Here is a 19,342-nt window from a genome sequence, read left to right as displayed (position 1 = left end):
TCCACTTATTTGTATCTTCAGTTTCTTTCTTCAATGTCTTATAATTTACAGGCCTTTTACATTCCTGGTTAAATTTATTCTAAGTCATTTAATTTTTTGGATGCAACTGGAAATGGAATTGTTTTCTTAGTTTCCATTTCTGTACTTTATTGTTGGTGTGTAAAAATGCAACTGATTTCTGGATATTAATTTTGTATCTTGCTACTTTACTGAATTCACTAATCAGTTCTCATAGTTTCTTCGTGAAATCTTTAGGGTTCTCTATATACAGTAACATGTCACCTGCAAATAATGACAATTTTACGTCATCCTTTCCAATTTGGATGTCTTTTATTTCTTATTCTTGTCTGACTGCTGTGGCTAGGACTTTCAGTACTATGTTGAATAAGAGTGGTGAAAGTGGACATCCCTATATTGTTCCTAATCTTAAGAAAATGCTTTTAGTTTTTGCTCAGTGTATAATGTTGGCTGTGGGCTGTCATACATGGCCTTTATTATGCTGATGTATGTGCCCTCTATTCTTACTTTGTTCAGAGTTTTTATCATAAATAGGTGCCAGATTTTATCAAATGCTTTTTCTGCATCTATTGATATGATCATGTGATTTTTATCCTTCATTTTGTTTATGTAGTGTATCATGTTTATTGATTTGTGGCTACTGTACCTACCTTGCATCCCTGGAATAAAGCCCACTTGATCATAGTGTATGATCTTTTTAATGAATTGTTGGATCCAATTTGCTAATATTATGTTGAGGGTTTTGACATCCCTGTTCATCAGGGATATTGGCCTATAATTTTATTTCTTTGTAGTATCCTTATGTGGTGTTGGAATTAGGATAATGCTGGCCGAATGATCTTGGGAGTCTTCCCTCTGCCTGAGTTTTTTGGAATAGTTTCAGAAGGATAGGTGTTAGTTCTTCTTTGAATGTTTGTTAAAAGGAATTCTTATTTTTTTCTATAGGAAGAGAACTGATATGGGACCTGTACTAAGTATAGGACATAAATTATTAAATAACAAGAGGATGAAATATATACATTTTAAAAATCACTTCTAGTGATATGAAAATGCCAACACTTTGATATTGTGTGTGTAAAGAAAATATGAGTCCAGATATTTTAAAAATACAGAGATAGGTAGATGATAAAAAAAACTATAAGAAAATTTCAAAAAGTTATCCATGCAATTACAGTGATTTTCTGTGGAAATATAATTTTTCAAGAATGAAAACAAATACCATACCATTATCATCTTTTTCTTATGGTGCTTCTTTAGAAATGCCTCATATTTTTCCAATTTTCCAGGAGTACCTTTAAAAAAACAAGAATTCACAACATATATATGTGTATTTGTGTGTATGTGTATACACATATATATTGCCTTTAAAAGTGAAAAAGATGTGAGTACTTTAAATAAAATATATATAAAACTATTCAATGGGATCAACTAGCTATTTTGATAAGCATAATGCTAGATACACAAACGCTTGTTGAATGAGTAGATTACTATTATTTCTTCTGTTTCCTTTGTTTTACAGAAATGTCATGCTCCAACTAGTATGTCTTTAGTACTTACTCCTATACCTAAAGTTTTACATCAATCTCTTCTTACTGAACAAGTCCATGTTGTTTAAATAGTTCAGTCACTTGCATTGTGGTTTCATGGTCACCTTAAATTCCAGGAAGTACAGGACTTTGAAACATGGACCAGTGAAAGACTCTAGGGAGCTCTGAAGTCAGTTAACCTAGACTTGAGTCAAGCTTTGATATTTACGTATTGAGGATAATTAATATACATAAAATTAGTTTTTTAAAGTACACACATGTGTACTTTCTCTCTCTCTCTCTCTCTCTCTATATATATATATATGTATATATATATATACACACACACACACATATATATGCTTCAAAATATTTTATATTAAAAATACAAAATTAAATAAGAAAATTTAAAATAAAACTAAGTAATAGTGTATTTAAACACATTCTCAGAATTTGAAAAAGAGATCCATAAAAGAATATTAAATATCTAAATAATATGACTAATTAAATTTATTTAATACATTGAAAATACTTTATGAGTATAACTAATATCAGCATTTTTAAGGCTTACCCATGACAAGTTTGCCCATTAAATAAAAAATAAGGTAAGTATCACCATTAGTATCTAAAAACTTTAGAAAAGTGTTAATTAGATAATAAAAAAGTTATACAAATACTTAAAAGAAGTAAAAAATTAACATTCCTAGCAGATATGCTTTTTACCCAGTCTGCAGCTATTCAGTTCTGAATACTAAACACTACCTTCCTACAAGCTAACCTAGCGCATGTAAATCTACTCTCACCCCCTTTACTTTGGGTTTTAGGTATTTATGTTCTTATAACCTGACTCTTGCTGGCTCACTTATCTCTGGTACCAGTATCAGTTTATATAATCCATCCTGTTTCCCTGATATTTGGCTACCCCTGTTCCAGCTTAACAAAGTTCATAACTATTTGAGTTTTTGTCCTAGCAATACTTTGAATCCACATGTTCATGTTCAACTAAAAATCTGTACTGGACCATATGGAAAGAAAAAGGTTTAAAATAAAATAAATTTATTATGATGTTTTTTAAGATATTTTATACCTTAGGATTTCATTATTTATGAGACTGCACACAGAGACAGACAGACGTAGATACACACACACACACACACACACACACACACACACACAAGTGACCATTACTCTACTCATATAAAAATACGGTTTACCTTTCTCAGAAATTACATTTTCCCACTCAAGAATTTTAGAGGCATGGTTTTTCAAAAGAATTGAACATTCCTGTAATCTTGCCTCCATGATCATGACTGCACCATGTCTTCGAGGGACATTTTCCCATAGGTGTGTATAAATTGAAGTAAATGAACTATCTTCTTTTATTTTCCTCAGAATGTATGCCCATTTATCTTTATCTCTAAAGATGATTTCCCCTGGCCAATAATCCTGCAAAAAATGTTATCCAATACAACTTAAATCAATTAGCTAAAATTGAGATTTTATTACACTGCATTATTTTTTATTAAATGTATTCTTTAAAATTCTTGAAACAATCATAAACTTTAGAAGTTTTAAATGCTTTATAAAAACTTTTGCCCTAAATAATTTGAAAATAAGTTGCTTATCTACAATCCTTGAATACTTTAGTGTGTATTTCCTAAAAACAAATACGTTATCCTATATAACCAAAATTAATCATCAGACTCAGGAAATTGGTATTGATATACTGTTTCCTAGCTAATCCTCAGATTCTATTCAAGTTTCATCAATTAAACAAATAATGCACTTTATAGCAAAAGGATCTAGTGTAGTATTACACATTCATTTTTCTTCAAATGTCTTTAGCTCCCCAGTCTTTCTTGTGTACTTAAAACCATGAGTTCACACTGGTATTTCTAATTCCAATTTCAAACATTCTATTTTCTCTCTTTCCATGTTATAATTATCATCTCCAACAATGAAAAACCTAACTGCCATTATTTTTAATATATGTATTTATTTTATCTATCTTCTCAGATGATCACTAACCAATCTCTTCTATCTACTGGTAGCTTCTTCTCTATTGGATGCCCTTCTCATCCTGCTCAGGCTCTGACACCTCTTGCCAGGCTGCTCCTTCGATAGGGATGCCCTCCTTACCCCCACTTAGGCTCTGACTTCCCCTATCAGGCCATAGCCTACCTCCCACCTCCTGAAATCACCCTTCATTCCTTCCCCTGGCTACATGTGGATACCATCCTCATTCCCTTGGACTCTGACACCTATGGTGTAACATGGACACCCTCCTCACTGTGGTTAAGTTCAGACAGCTTGCTCTACATTATCACAGTGAATCCCTATCTCCCCTGCCAATTTGGATGCCTGCCTTGTTTTGGCCCCCAAATGGCTTTAGGACTAAATTACTCAGGAAGGGAAGGAGATGACGAAAAGAGAGAAAAATAATAGGAATAGAAGGGGAATCACAACATTAATATTTGCAAAACAAATAAAAGATTATCTTTCAATATAATCAATTAATAACAAAACAAAGAAATTTAGCCAAAATAATTAAGGGATGGTAAATAAGAGAATGAGTTCTGGAACTTGTATGATGTAAAACTCTTTAATAAATTTTGGTAAAATATTCTGGGAATTTAGCTAAATGGGAATAAATCTGAAATCTCCAGATCAGGAATTTTAAACTTGCCTTGGTCCATTCCACTTCCCTTTTTCTTCCTTTAAAAGCCTATAAAAGCCACTAACACTAAAGGGATTAGTTTTAGGGCCAGGGTAGTGGAGGATATGGTGACTAATTAGACCTATCAAAGCCCACTCAACTCTAAAATTTAATGAGGTACACACTCTGCTACAGTTCTTACTGATGCCCCGAACCTGGAGGCAAGTTGTCCCCCTTTTCCCTGTTTATTGGACACTAGAATTGATGCCTTCTGTTATGGTCTGAATGTTTGTGCCACCCCAAAGTTTGTATGTTTAAATCCTAACCCTAAAAGTGGTGGTATTAGGCTGTGGAGCTTTGGGGAGGTGGGTAGGTCACGAGGGTGAAGCCTTCATGGTTCATATGAGTTCCCTTATAAAAGAAGCTTGCTCATCTCTTCTACCATATGAGGTCACAACAAGAAGGCTCTGTGTGTGAACCAGGAAGCCGGTTTTGTACTAGACTCCAAATCTGCTAGTGCCTTGATCTTGTACTCCCAGCCTCCCAAACAGTGAGAAATCAGTTTCTGCTGTTTATAAGAAGAAAAATAAAAGCCCACTACAGTCATCATACATATCTTTATGAATGGTGCTCTCTAATGATAACAAGTAGATAAGTAATACCCTTCTTTTAATGTTAGAAACCTTTCCCAGAGAGATCTAGGTCCTTCTGCCATTTTGGAATAAAAAATATTACTCAGATACATAAGTACACCCTCCAAAATCTTACAAACATATGTTTTAAAGAAGACACTCAACCACCTGGGTATTGTGTCAAAATATACAAAGATCTCAGAAGAATAAGATATGATCATAGGATACAATCCCTGGAGATAAACATGGTCAATTTAGAATGGCAACCACTTTTGAAAACATAGTTCCCTCATAATCACTAGAGTCATTTAAATGGATGAATGGACAAATAAAACAGCTATTCCCTGAATAAAGAGAATGGAAAGGAAATAATTATTCTCTCTATCGTAAAGTACCTTTGATCTTCTGTGAAAGATCACAGTAGGGATCTGAGTATCCTCCAGGTCTGTATTACAAACCTAGCAGGCCTATGAACAGAATTTGACACTGATGCCCTAAGACAAGATGAATTAAAGTACTACCAGGTAGAACTCACATGAAAGCAGAAAAAAGACAAAAGAATAATAAATAAACAGCAGGGAAGGTCAACTGTGATATTTATCACAGTTGGAAAGAATCAAACCAACTCTTCAGTACCTAAATAATTGAAAAGGAATAAAAAACTGTGATAGTATTGAGTCAGGCAGAAGGAGGAGAGTGATATAAATTCCACAAGGGCAGGAATATTTATCTTTTTTGCTCATTGTTGTATCTTCAGTGTCCAGAACATTACCTGGCAAATAGTTGGTAGTGAATAAAAATCATTAAATGAATGAATGAATAGAATAAATAAGATAAACGATAATGACACAACATTAGTGGAACAAAATGATGCCATAAAAATGTAAAAATATTTTTTAAAAATATATTTTATTGATTTTTTACAGTGAGGAAGGGAGAGGGATAGGGAGTTAGAAACATCGATGAGAGAGAAACATCGATCAGCTGCCTCCTGCACACTCCCTACTGGGTATGTGCCTACAACCAAGGTACATGCCCTTGACCGGAATCGAACCTGGGACCCTTGAGTCCGCAGGCCGACACTCTATCCACTGAGCCAAACCGGTTAGGGCAAAAAATGTAAAAATATTTTTATAAAAACAAAAATAGAAACAGAACGTTGATGAAGGTGGAGAAACAAGAAGAGAATGTGGGAATTGGTCAATAGAGAAATGAGAAGAGAAATGATTGAATGTAAGAAAGTATACAGAACTATAACAAAGGAGAGGAAGAGAGGAAAGAGGAGTAGAAGGTATAAAATATTAAAATTAGAAAAGATAGAGATAGTGAAAATTTACCACAATAAGAGGGCTTTAGATGATGTAAGAAACGATAAAGCATCCTATATATAAAAGCCTAATATGCAAATCGACCAAAGGGCTGAATGACCAGCGGAACAACCAACAGAACGACCAGTCACTATGAAACGCACAGACTACCAGGAGGCAGATGCTCAACACAGGAGCTGCCCCCAATCCGCAGGCCCCAGGCCAGCCAAGGCGGGTGCCAGCGGGGCCCCTCCGCCCCCGATTGCCCCACCAGTTGCCCCACAGAATGGTCCTGATCTCCAGCCAGGCCTAGGGACCCTACCTGTGTGTGAATTTCATGCACCGGCCCCTAGTAAAGTATAAGAAACCAAAAGCTGACATGGAGGTTCCAGGTACTGTTCTAATGCTAATTAGTAGCAGAGCTGGCATTTGAACATAGGCAACCTGGCAATCTGAGCCCAGAGCCTATGATTTTAACCACTACACAACTATGAAAATACATACCGTTGCTTTTATATTTTAGAAAAATTAAACAAAGATAGGCTTAGCCATAAGTGATTTAGAATATATTTCAATTTCTCTTTTGTTTTATTCACTTGTTTATATTATGCCACATTTAAAAAAGAATGACAGCCCTAACCAGTTTGGCTCAGTGGATTGAGCGTCGGCCTATGGACTGAAGAGTCCCAGGTTTGATTCCGGTCAAGGGCATGTACCTTGGTTGTGGGCACATCTCATCAATGTTTCTAACTCTCTATCCCTCTCCCTTCCTCTCTGTAAAAAATCAATAAAATATATTTAAAAAAAAAAAAAGAATGACAACTTCATGAAGGCAAGGACCTTTGCCCGTTTTAATTCATTGATATATTCTACTAGGTGTACCAGTTAATAATGGCGAATTTTGTAATCAAAGAAAACACGATAATTTCAAGAGAAACATCAAAAGTGCTTTATTCAAAATAATGCCCATCGCTAGCTACACATTTCCCCCATCTTTCAGGTAATTTGTGGATACTGTCCCAACAGAACTTTCCCTGTTTTGAGGCAAACCATTCAGAGACCCAATTTTTCACTTCTTCATACGTTTTGAAATGCTGCTCAGAAAGTGCGAGTGCCATCAATCCAAACAAGTGGTAACCTGAAGGAGCAAGGTCTGGTGAATACGGTGGGTGGGTTAATACTTTCTAGGCAAGATCTTTTAATGTGTCTTTAACTGGTTTTGAAGTGTGTGATGGTGCGTTATTATGAAGCAAAATTACTGTGCCGTGTCTTCTGGCACATTCTGGTCGTTTCACAATCCAAGCATGGTTCAAATTGATTATTTGTTGTCAGTAGCAATCAGTATTAATGGTTTCACCTGGTTTTAGAAGCTCATAATACACCACACCTTCCTGATCCCACCAAACACAGAGCATTGTCTTCTTTCTGAATCAATTTGGCCTTGCAGTCGATGTTGATGGTTGACCTGGATCAACCCATGATTTTGTGCATTTGGGATTCTCAAAATAAATCCACTTTTCATCGCCAGTCACAATTTGATGCAAAAAAGACTTTCTTTCATGCTGTTGAAGCAACATTTTCCTGATGACTTTTCGGTTTTCCATTTGTCTTTTGTTCAGTTGATGTGGCACCCATTTTCCTTCCTTTAAAATCTTTCCCATTGCTTGTAAATGATCGGAAATTGTTTGCTGAGCAGTGTTTAATCTTTCTGCAAGTTGTTTTTGAGTCTGACATGCATCTTCACCCAATAATGCTTGTAATTGTTGGTCTTCAAACTTTTTCGGTTGACCTGGATGTTGTCTTTCACATCAAAATCATTACTTTCAAAGCGTTTAAACCAGCGTTCACAAGTATCTTGAGATGGAGCATAAGCTTCCCAAAGTATATGATAACTTTTTCTTCAAAATGAAGTAATGAATTAAAACTTCCCACAAATGCTCTTTTTTTGGCATGAAATTTGACAATTTTAAACGTAAAAATATCTATGATGTTAACACCTTCAGAAAATTTGACATATGAAGTTTTGAAGCTTGCTGTCAATACAACAAAATAGCATACATATCAAATCACATATATATCAACATATGTGTAACTCCATCTATTGAAAATAATCTGATTAACTGGTACACCTAGTAAATGTCTATGTGCCTGATACACAATAGGTACTCAAAAATAAGTTTTAAATGAATTTTATGGAGTTATTTGTTTTTTACTATTGTCTATAAGGTAGAAGTTTTGTCCAGCAAACAAAAAATTAAATATACAGTCATTTTATCCCTACATGTCTTCAAATATCCAATAGTTTGGCAATGCATAGACATAGCCCAACCTTAAAAAAAAACAACTGTAAGTATTGGTTGGGAAATCTAGACAATAAGAAAAAATGTACAGATACACCCATAAATGACAAAAATGGTACAACTGGATATATTGTTTTATCAAATGTTAGCTGATAAAAATGGAAAACCATCAATATAGATGTTGTCCTTTGCAAACAAGGAGGGTAGTTTAAGTTTGATTTTATTCTATCTTTGGTGAAGAGCATAAACCTGTGATCTTGATTTGATTAGTATTATTCTTAGTTTGAACAGAGTGACTATGCATTTTAACTTCAAACATTTGGAAAATTTCATCTGAAATCATAGGTTCTCAAACAGGCATGATGGTATAGTCCAAATGTCTCCATAATTTTGCTGAGTTTGGCTTAATTTTAACTGTAACCCTTTCCCCTTGACATTAAAAAGGACCCAGAACATCATGATTAAGCTACAGCACATTTCCATCATTATTTAAATTAAAATATTTGCAAAAAGCTTGTCCTAAAAGTATTTCAAAATTTCTGCTTTGCCCCAGTGATTGAAACAAACTTTTGAAAATTAAGAACATGTTCATTTTACTCCTAAAGGGATTTCAATCCTTTTTTAATACATTAAGAAAACAAGAACACTTACTTAAACAAATGTAAGAACAGAAAATAGATATTTTAAAATAGATATTTTTGAAACTCATTAAGAGGTTAGTCACAGCAAATTCTGTTTACATTTAAGCATAAGTAAGTGCAAATTAAAGTCTAATCTACTCAAAATATGTACACACGTCATTAAAAAAGCCTCTCTGCCTTCCACATTAACATCGTTTTCCTAGCCTTTGACACTCCTCAACACAAAACAAACCTGACCTTCAGATTCACAACTGCGTGAACCCAAGAGAAAACCCATACAATCCCAATAACTCCAGGAGTCAGTAGTTACACATAATGGAAACTGGAGCTTTCAACATAAAAACACATTTTAAATATTTTACCCTGATTCAACATCAAAGAATACTAATGTAACACCACTGCAATACCTGTCTCAGCTGTGATGAATGTAAATGATGTAAGTAAGCGAAACTGTCAGATATTCTTTAAGGTGTAAATACATAAGACAAAAATCTTATGTTAGCAAAATAATACAGAAATGTCTATATAATTCTTCTGATAGGATATTGGACTAGAATTTTTAAAAGTGGAAAAGAAAATAGAATATTGACAAGAAGGAAAAGCTATGAGATAGAGCTTACTGAAAGGAGGTAACTATTTATAAAAACTTCCTACATTGAAATACTGCTCAACCATAAAAAAAGAAGAAAATCTTACCTTTTGCAACAGCATGGATGGACCTGGAGAGTATTATGCTAAATGAAATAAGCCAGTCAGAGAAAGACAAATATCACATGATATCACTTATACGTATAATTTAATGAACAAACAAAATAGAAACAGACTCATAGATATAGAAAACAGACTGACAGCTATTAGAGGGAAGGGGGTTGGAGGGCTGGGTTAAAGAGGTTAAGGGATTAAACAAACAAACCAAGAAACCTCACCTTGTAGTCACAGAGAACAATATGGTAATTACCAGAGGTAAAGGAGAATGGGTGGGGGGAGGTAGAAGAGAGTAAATGAGCAATAAATGGTCATGGAAGGAAATTTGACTTTGGGTGATGAACACACAATATACAGATGATGTATTATAGAATTGTACACCTGAAACTTATATAATTTTATTAACCAATGTCACCCCAATAAATTCAATAAAGAAAGAACAAAAAGAAAATGGAACCCATAAGAGTTTCTATTATTAAAGCTTTTCCCTAAGCTTTTTCCATCTCCAGAACTGATATTTTAAAAGATGTATTAGCACATAAAACAGGATGCTCTACTCACCAAATTGTGTAACTTTAAGAATTCTTCAATGTTCTTTGGAGGTTCCTAATAAAGAAAAATCAATATTGTTCATTAACATAAATTCAGATTGTTTATAATGCTTATAATTTATTTAAGTAAATAAAGACACTTAACTTGTTATAATTTTCAGAGCCATAAGATATTGTAAAATACTCACTTTGTAAAGTCCCTGTGCTTTGAAAAGTGACAGAGATCAGTGTTTAAATTCTGTGCCTCCAACCCAAATTCTGTAAGAGGATTCCCTCTGATACCCCACTCCTAGAGAAAAGCTCCACACGAATCCTCCTGAATGTCTTCATTTCATATTCCTACAAGAGTTACAAGATATTTTGGGCTCTCTGGGATGGTGTCTACAACAAATCCAGAGCCAAAATGTAATAACATGCTCCTCTTGAAGATGAAGTATTTAAAAAGCCACACTAGTGACATGGTGAAAATACTTTAAATATTTGGATGTTTCAGTGTAATAAATAATAACCCTATTTTTATTAGCAGTTTCTTTGTAAGTAAAAATCTATCCTTTCATTAGACAAATTAATTTTAATCGAGACTACATATTGCTCTTCCTTGCCATAGAGACTGTGCATACATTATTCCTGCGGCTTGGAAGGCTCCCTGTCCCAAACCCTCTTCCTCCAACCCATTCTTGGCCTATTTAACTCTTACATCAAATATCAAATTAAAAGTCATTTTTTCTAGGAAGCCTAATTTGGTCCCCAAAAAGATTCTCTATGGTAACAGACAGCAGATTTGTATCTTTACAAGGATAGAAACTATGGTGTAATCACTGCAGAATTGTCAAAATTTCATACAGAGGCTGGCCTATGGCCAATGCATCATAAGTACTTTAAGTGTTCATTAATTAATAAATGAGTAGATGAATGTCAGAGAAATACCTATTTATATATATTTTTTAAATAAGAAAAAAAAAACCTAGTGAGAAGACCAAAATAAAGAGAAATTCAGAATATCCTATTATACTAGTAATACCCTAATGGTCTGATGATGATATGTCTGAAAAGATTGCATTACATTTTAATTTACTAAAACATATATTTCTTATCAATAGGTAAAATGATCAAGATTACAAAATCACAAAGCCATATGCTGTAAAAATAACCACACATCTGAGTTTGAAGATAATACTTCATTCTCTTAATATTGTTTAAAATAGATGATGAATATAAGTAAATATATTAATAGATAATACAGTAATGAAAAAGTAAAGAATATGTGTAACAATCACAAAAAATAAGTGTTCAGATACAAAGATGCATACAGCTGTCAGGGAAATTTTATGGAAAGCATGAGACTCTAGACCTAGTCAGATTGAGAAGCGTAGGAATAAGAGAGAAGTAGCACAAAATGCGTAGAGAAAAAAATGTTCATAATATATGTTCAGGGATAATTATTATAGCAGTTTGGCTAGAAAGATGCTGTGAGTATATTTTGAAATGCACAGAATATAAAGGAGCCAAATTAAAACCAATTAAATTTTGACTTTTTTTCTTGTAATTTCTGTCTCGTACAAATTACTTCTAGTACAAAGCACTATAATAATATCCACATTTCAATGAAAGGGAATTAGAAAATGATTTAAGGAAGTGAAACTTGTGTAGAAAAGTTCAGCTAATTTCAACATAAAATTCCAAAGTTCTCAGTTAAAAGGAACTAAGGCTCTTGTTAGGATGTAGGAGAATGCAAAACACCTATGCTTCCATGGTAACAACAAGAAAAACCTGGACCAAATAAAAAGCTTACCTTTCTATGGGTTAGGGAAGCGTGCAGGATGCCAGTGAGCAGGAACAGTTATATAATTAAACCAAGTGCAGGGCTGCCTAATCATGAGGCCCTGTGCAACTGCACAGGCTGAAAACCCATAAAACTGCCTTACCTGGAAGCCTTAATGACCTGAAACCCAGGGAGAAATATGCCCTTTATAAGTGAGCATGATGCTGTTGCAGCTTCCTTACCCAGAAGTAAGCTCTGTGTTGGCTTGCCATGATTCAGTAACTTTGCAGAAATGAAGAGAAGTCAGGCTGGGCCTTAGGCGTCAGTGTGAGCTGGGGAAACAAACTGGAGTCTGAAAGACACCCAAAGGCAAAAAATAAAAATAAAAAAATTACCCCCACACCTCACTTCCGAATCTTGTTAAAAAAAAAAAAAAGCAGCAGCCGTGAAGGAGGGCTGGGAAGTTAGAGCATTTACATAGGCCAATGCATTCTTACAATACTTGGGTTCCAAGGCTCTGACAAAGTTGACTCCAAAGATGAACCAAAAATATTTAAAACTTCAGTCCAGCCGGAACCGGTTTGGCTCAGTGGATAGGGCGTCAGCCTGCGGACTGAAGGGTCCCGGGTTCGATTCCGGTCAAGGGCATGTACCTTGGTTGCGGGCACATCCCCAGTGGAGGTGTGCAGGAGGCAGCTGATCGATGTTTCTCTCTCATCGATGTTTCTGGCTTTCTATCCCTCTCCTTTCCTCTCTGTAAAATATCAATAAAATATATTTAAAAAAAATAAAATAAAAAAAAATAAAAAAATAAAACTTCAGTCCAAACCCGTTCCAATGAAATACTGACAAGATATAAGAGATAAGAGGTGGCTTTGAAGAGGGATGTTGGAGGCGGGTTAATCACAGGTGAACTCAATCTAATGAAAGCTGCAGCCAACACTAAAGCTTAATACAAGTATAGAAAGATTTCAAAGGAACAGCCTCTCACTCTAAATGCCAAGGTAAGAAAAAGGCTTGTGCTCTCTTAGAACTAAATTAAACTTCAGACTCCACATTTTTTCCACATAATGTCTAATAACAATAAGACAATTAAAAGACATATGAGAAGTAGGAAAATGGGACCCATAATCAAGAGAAAACAGTTAATACAAACCAATTCACTGAGAATACAATTATTGTAAATAGCAGATAAGGACTTTAAAACAACTATTATAAATATGTTAAAGGTTTACAATATATATTGGATTATATAGTTCATGAAAATAATGGTATATTTCAAGAGAAACAGAAATTTTAAAAAGAAGCTACTGAAAAATTTGGAATACTAATCTTAAGAAAACTGGTGTGTCTAAATTAAAATCAGTCAAAGTAGACTTCAAGATAGGACTATTACCATACCTAATTAAGGTTACTTCATATTGATAAAAGGCCAATTCATTCAGAAGACATATCAGTGCTAAATGTGTCTGCACCTAATAAAAGAGCTTCAAAATAAATGTAGCAAAAATTGATTAAACTAATGAGAAATATTGTCAAAACCACAATTATATTTGGAGTTCTTAACATATCTCTCTGAGTAATTGATAAATCAGGTATATACACAAATCAGTAGGAGGTAATTTGAACATTTTCAAGCAACTTAACCTAATTGACATTTATAGAACATACAATTGTAGAATACACAATCTTTTAAAGTAATGGAAGAGGAAACATTCATCATGAAGCTATGCCAAATTGTTTATGAGAAATAATGGCCTGAAATTTTCTCTATTATAATGTCCTTGTTAAGATTTGGAATTAAGGTTATTTTGGCCTAAAAAAAAAAAAATTAGGTAATGTTTTTTTCTATTCTCTTAAAGAATTTGGAAATCTGAAAGATCAATTCTATTTATTCGTTAAATGTTTGATAGACCTTGCTGGTGATGCTACCTAAATCTGAAGTTAGAATTGAGAATACTGTTATAGTATTAACTAGAGGCCCGGTGCATGAAATTTGTGCAGGGGTAGGGCTCCTAGGCCTGGCCGGTGATCAGGACCAATCTGTGGGGCAATCGGCAGGGCAATTGGGCCCCCACGTGCAGCCACCTTGGCCTGGCACTGCCCGCTCACCGGTCCTGCCCCCTGGTGGTCAGCACACGTCTAACTCCCAATTGATCAAACTCCTCCCTCTGGGGACAATTTGCATATTAGCCTTTTATTATATAGGAGGAGGATTGTGTTCCTCCCCAACCCAATTCCTATGTTGAAGCCCTATCCCCCAATGTGAGTATATTTGGATATGTTGCCTCTGGGAAAGTTATCAAGGTTAAATGAGGTCTTAAGGGTGGGACCCTAACCCTATAGAGGTGTTGTCCTTATAAGAAGAGGAAAAGGTGCCAGAGAGATATTTCCCTGAATGCACAAAGGCCATATTAGAACACAGTGAAAAGGCAGCCCTGTACAAGCAGGAAGAGAAATCTCACCAGAAACCAGCCCTGATGGCACTTTGATCTTAGATTTCTGGCCTCCACAACGGTGAGAAAATAAATTTCTGTTATTTACGCCACCCAGTCCATGGTATTCTATTATGGTAGCCAGAGCAGACAAATACAGATACAATTTCTCAAAATTAATATAGGATCATTCAGGAAGGCTATTTCCTCTTACATCAGTTTTGGTAAATTGCATTTATCAATAAAAATAAAAATATGTCAAATAGTTTGACATAAGTATTTGTTCTTAATATCCTCTTATTGTTTTCACTATTTGTAGGATGTTTCCTTTTTGATTCCTAATATTTGTACTTTGAGTTTTCTCCTTTTTTCTTGGTCAGTCCCCCCAAGGGCTTACCAATTTTATTAATCTTTTCAAAGAAGGAATTTTGGCCTTGTTGCTTTTCTCCAGTGTACATTTGTTTTTAATTTTGTTGATTTCTGCTCTTATCTTCATTAGTGCCTTTATTCTATAGATATTTGAGAATATTCCAATGTAAAATTTGATCCTATTATAAAGCTATTTGTTTTACAACCCCTGTTCAGGCACACTGAGCTTTCTATCACCATTTAATTCTCATTCTTCAATATGAATAGAAAGCCAAGGACTACTTGATATTTAAGGAATAACTATAAAAATTTTAAAAAGATAAAAACAAAAACATAAAAATCCAAACAAATAACTGAAAATAAAATATGACTGGATACAGATAATAGGAATAGAAGAAAATCTTTAAAATGTCTTTAAGATTCTTAGAAAGATAGAAGGTAATACATCCCTGAAACCGAAATAGCATATTGTAAGGTAATAGAGAATTTTTAAAAGGTACAAATATAATGGTATTAATTAAATATTAAACAAAATGTTTGTGTGTGTGGGGGGGGAGTGGAACTGAAGAAATCTGGGAATAGAATTAAAAAGTTAAAGAAAAGAATTAGAGAACAAAAGATAAGAATTTAGAGGATTATTCCAGCAAAATGATTTCAACCTAGAAATTTAAATATAGGCAGACTATCAAGTGTGTGACATTTTTCTGATCTGAAAGGTAGTAAAAAAAATAAATAAATAACCATTTCTCCCTGTATTAGTTTCATATTGCTGCTAAAACAAAGGAACACAAACTTAGTCACTTAAAACAGCACAGATTTATTATCTCACAGTTCTGGAAATTGGAGGTCTGAAACGGGTCTGCAGGGCTATGCTCCTTCTGGAGGCAGCAAGGGAGAATCTGTTTCCTTGCCTTTTCTAGTTTCTTGGAGTCATCTGTATTCCTTTACTCCTTAGCTCCTTCCTCCAACCTCAAAGCCAGCAATGCAGCATCTTCTCCCCTCTCTGTCCTCTTGTCTTCCTCTTATAAGGACACTTGTGATTATGCTTGGCCCACCCAGATAATTCAGGGTAATTTCCCCATCTCAGGATCCTTAATTTAATTGCATATGCTATGCAAGGTTCCTTTTGCCACATAAGAAAACATATTCCTAGGATCTGGAGATTAGGATGTGGACATCTTTGGGGGTGGTCCTTATGCTGTCTACCATACTCCCATTCATCTTTTCTCAGGAAGGTACTGGAGGATAAGTTTCATAAAAACAAAGGGCTAAACAAAGAAAAAGTAAACAAGGGATCCAACACAGGAGAGCAGTATTGGATTGTAAAAGCAACCAATACTGAATGAACTAGAGTTTATAATGCTCTAGAAGGACTATCTGGAGTATAAAAAATTAATCTTCTAGATTAACTAATGTGTTTTATTGTGACGTTTTAGCACTTTGGTAGAGTATTTGAGGGCAGATTACAAAAGAGTAAATATAAATATGGCATTTATTAAGATAAAGGAAAGTACCAGGTTGCATGAAAAGTTAACATGGTGAGGGTTGATTGATATTTACAAATGTTGATTTAAACAAAAATTGTGATATTACTATGCTGAGAGATGTGGGGATGAAAAGCGGGAGTGGGGGGGGAAGAAATGTTTGAACACTTAGGGATGGTGTGATAAGAGCTTTGTCATTGACTTCCAAAGGAGAAAGTCAATGAATAATGTCTGAGATTGAAAAATCAAGAAATTACAGTATAACTATATTTTGAAATATGGAGAAAATAACAGAAGTAATATTAAAAAGACCTGAAAGAATTTTCTTTTTGAAAAAATTGAAAATATCGAGTGGAAAGGTTGGGAACCACAGGTTTTGGTTAAAAGCTTAGGATGTGGCAAACTGTTAATGCTCACCAATATACGTATGTTTCTTTACATTTCCCAGGCTCCCTTGCAGCCTGGGGACTAAATTCTGGCCAATGAAATCTGGGAAAAGTGATATATGCCATTTTTAGGGTTGATCTCTAAAACTTTTTGTGTGATTCACCAAGCTTTCTTTCTTGTCAGATAAGCTGTGGACTCCAAGTCCTAAGAGAGAGCAGAACCACTAAAAAAAGAAAAAGAAACCTGTATCCTTAAGTCTCACATTTCATTTGACTAAAAACACCCGTAATCAATTTCTTGTGAGACATAAAAGTTTATTGTATTAAACCACTGAAATTTGGGGGTTTTCTGTGACAGCAGTAAATTCACTATGTTGGTTTTAAGAATTATATATGACCACAAATTATTTGACAATCTTTTGAGAAGCAAGTTCTATGTCCCTTCTCCTAAACTCTGGACAGGCCTTGTGATTCATAACCAAAAGAATGTGAGAGAAGTGACACTATATTACTTTTTGAAGCTAGATCAAAAAAGGACATGTAGATTCTGCCTTGTCCATTGCAACATTTGACTTTAGCGCACTGGACTTACACTAGGAAGTCTCATTACATTGCTGCCATACTATGAGGAAGCCCAGGCCACATGGAGAGACCACACATAGGAGCTCTGCTAGCATTCATAGTCTTCCCAGCTAAGTTATCAGAAAAAGCTGTCTTTCTGTGCCATATTGAACACACAATTCATGAACATAATAAAATAGTTGTTTTAAGACACATATTTTGGAGTAACTTATTGCAGAGCAATAGTAACTTCAATTAATTAATCATATCATTTGTTTTGTAATCTGTGCACTTGAACTAAAGCAGTTAAAGAAGAAAAAGATGTGAATTATTTATTCTTGGCTTGGAGACTTTCGTTATTGCTATTCTCTTACCCAGAAAGTTCATCTTTCTCCCTAAAGCAGTGGCTTTCAAACTTTTTAAAGAAAAACACAAAATAAGAAATAGACTTTATAAACATGACCTAGTGTGTGCATGTGTATTATATAAATTGTGTATGTGTGCATATATATATATATATATATATACACACACACACATATATATACACATACACACTGAGTGGCCAGATTATTATGATCTCTGAATGCATAATAATCTGGCCACTCAGTGTGTGTGTGTGTGTGTGTGTGTGTGTGTGTGTGTGTGTATATATATATATATATATATATATATATATATATTAGAGGCCTGGTGCATGAATTCGTGCATGGGTGGGGTCCAGCCAGCCTGGCCAGGGGGAGGTGACATGGGCGGTTGGCCGGCCTGCCTGCTGGTCGAACTCCTGGTTGAGGGGACAATTTGCATATTAGCCTTTTATTATATAGGATATACACTGAGTGGCCAGATTATTATGCGTTCAGAGATCATAAGAAATGTTTGAACACTTAGGGATGGTGTGATAAAAGAGCTTTGTCATTGACTTCCATAGGAGAAAGTCAATGAATAATGTCTATATCCTATCTAATAAAAGTAATATGCAAATTGACCATCACTCCAACACACAAGATGGCTGCCCCCATGTGGACACAAGATGGCCGCTACAAGATGGCCTGCAAGGGAGGGCAGTTGGGAGGGACCAGGCCTACAGGGGAGGGCAGTTAGGGGTGACCAGGCCTGCAGGGGAGGGCAGTTAGGGGCAAACAGGCTGGCAGGGGAGCAGTTAGGCATCAATCAGGCTGGCAGGGGAGTGGTTAGGGGGTGATCAGGCTGGCAGGCAGAAGCAGTTAGGGGCAATCAGGAAGGCAGGCAGGCGAGCAGTTGGGAGCCAGCAGTCCTGGATTGTGAGAGGGATGTCCAACTGCCCGTTTAGGCCCGATCCCAGTGGGATGGGGCCTAAACGGGCAGTCGGACATCCCTCGAGGGGTCCCAGATTGGAGAGGGTGCAGACTGGGCTGAGGGACACACACCACCATGCACAATTTCATGCACCGGGCCTCTAGTATATATATGTATGTGTGTGTACACATAATTTGTGGGAAGCCACTGCATGCCAACACTGTCATGAGTGTGCACCAAGGAATGCAGGAGGCTGATGGACCTTGAGCGTTAGCAGGGCTGACGCTAGGCACCGATTGTTCATGTTGAGCTAGCGGTGGCTCGATCGAGCAATCTCCTGACCTGATAGCCTCCAAGTAAATGTTTACTGGACCTTACTGATCTTTACTGACATCTGAGATTGTCTGTCTGCTACGTGCCATGCTTTACTGAGGGGAAGATGTGTATCTAAAACTGAATAAAAAGCGGAGAAGGCTAGATGTCGGTGTGCCTCTTCAGGAAAAGAGGTTCCCCCTAATGCCTTCTAAATATTTCTTGTATAGCATTTTCATTCGTGCGTCAGCCCCTCCTTCAGATCCTGAGCCTCGCCACGAAGGTTGCGGCAATAATTTAAAACTCCAGAAAGCAATGCTTAACCTTACCAAGTGCCATGCACTAATATTTTCACATTATACTATTTCATTTTTTAAAAGCGTAGTTTTGGCTAAATAGATTTCCTTGCTTACAAATAG

General features: G+C 35.5%; 1 protein-coding gene across 1 annotated transcript in view; it reads right to left on the bottom strand.

Moving 5' to 3' along the window:
- The window catches only part of FAM227B (family with sequence similarity 227 member B), a gene marked incomplete at its 5' end in the record, with an annotated part of 208,610 nt that extends 196,240 nt beyond the window's left edge, over window positions 1–12,370 (bottom strand). The window contains 4 exon segments of the mRNA XM_080643141.1: window positions 1,243–1,307; window positions 2,759–2,990; window positions 10,347–10,391; window positions 12,341–12,370. Of these exon segments, the coding sequence (XP_080499267.1) occupies window positions 1,243–1,307; window positions 2,759–2,990; window positions 10,347–10,391; window positions 12,341–12,370 (372 nt within the window).
- Window positions 12,371–19,342: the final 6,972 nt, after the last annotated feature.

The sequence above is a fragment of the Plecotus auritus genome (genome assembly GCF_963455305.1).
Source record: "Plecotus auritus genome assembly, chromosome: 1".
NCBI lineage: Eukaryota > Metazoa > Chordata > Mammalia > Chiroptera > Vespertilionidae > Plecotus > Plecotus auritus.
Note: the sequence above shows the minus strand (reverse complement) of the source record. Positions and strands in the feature narration are given on the sequence as shown.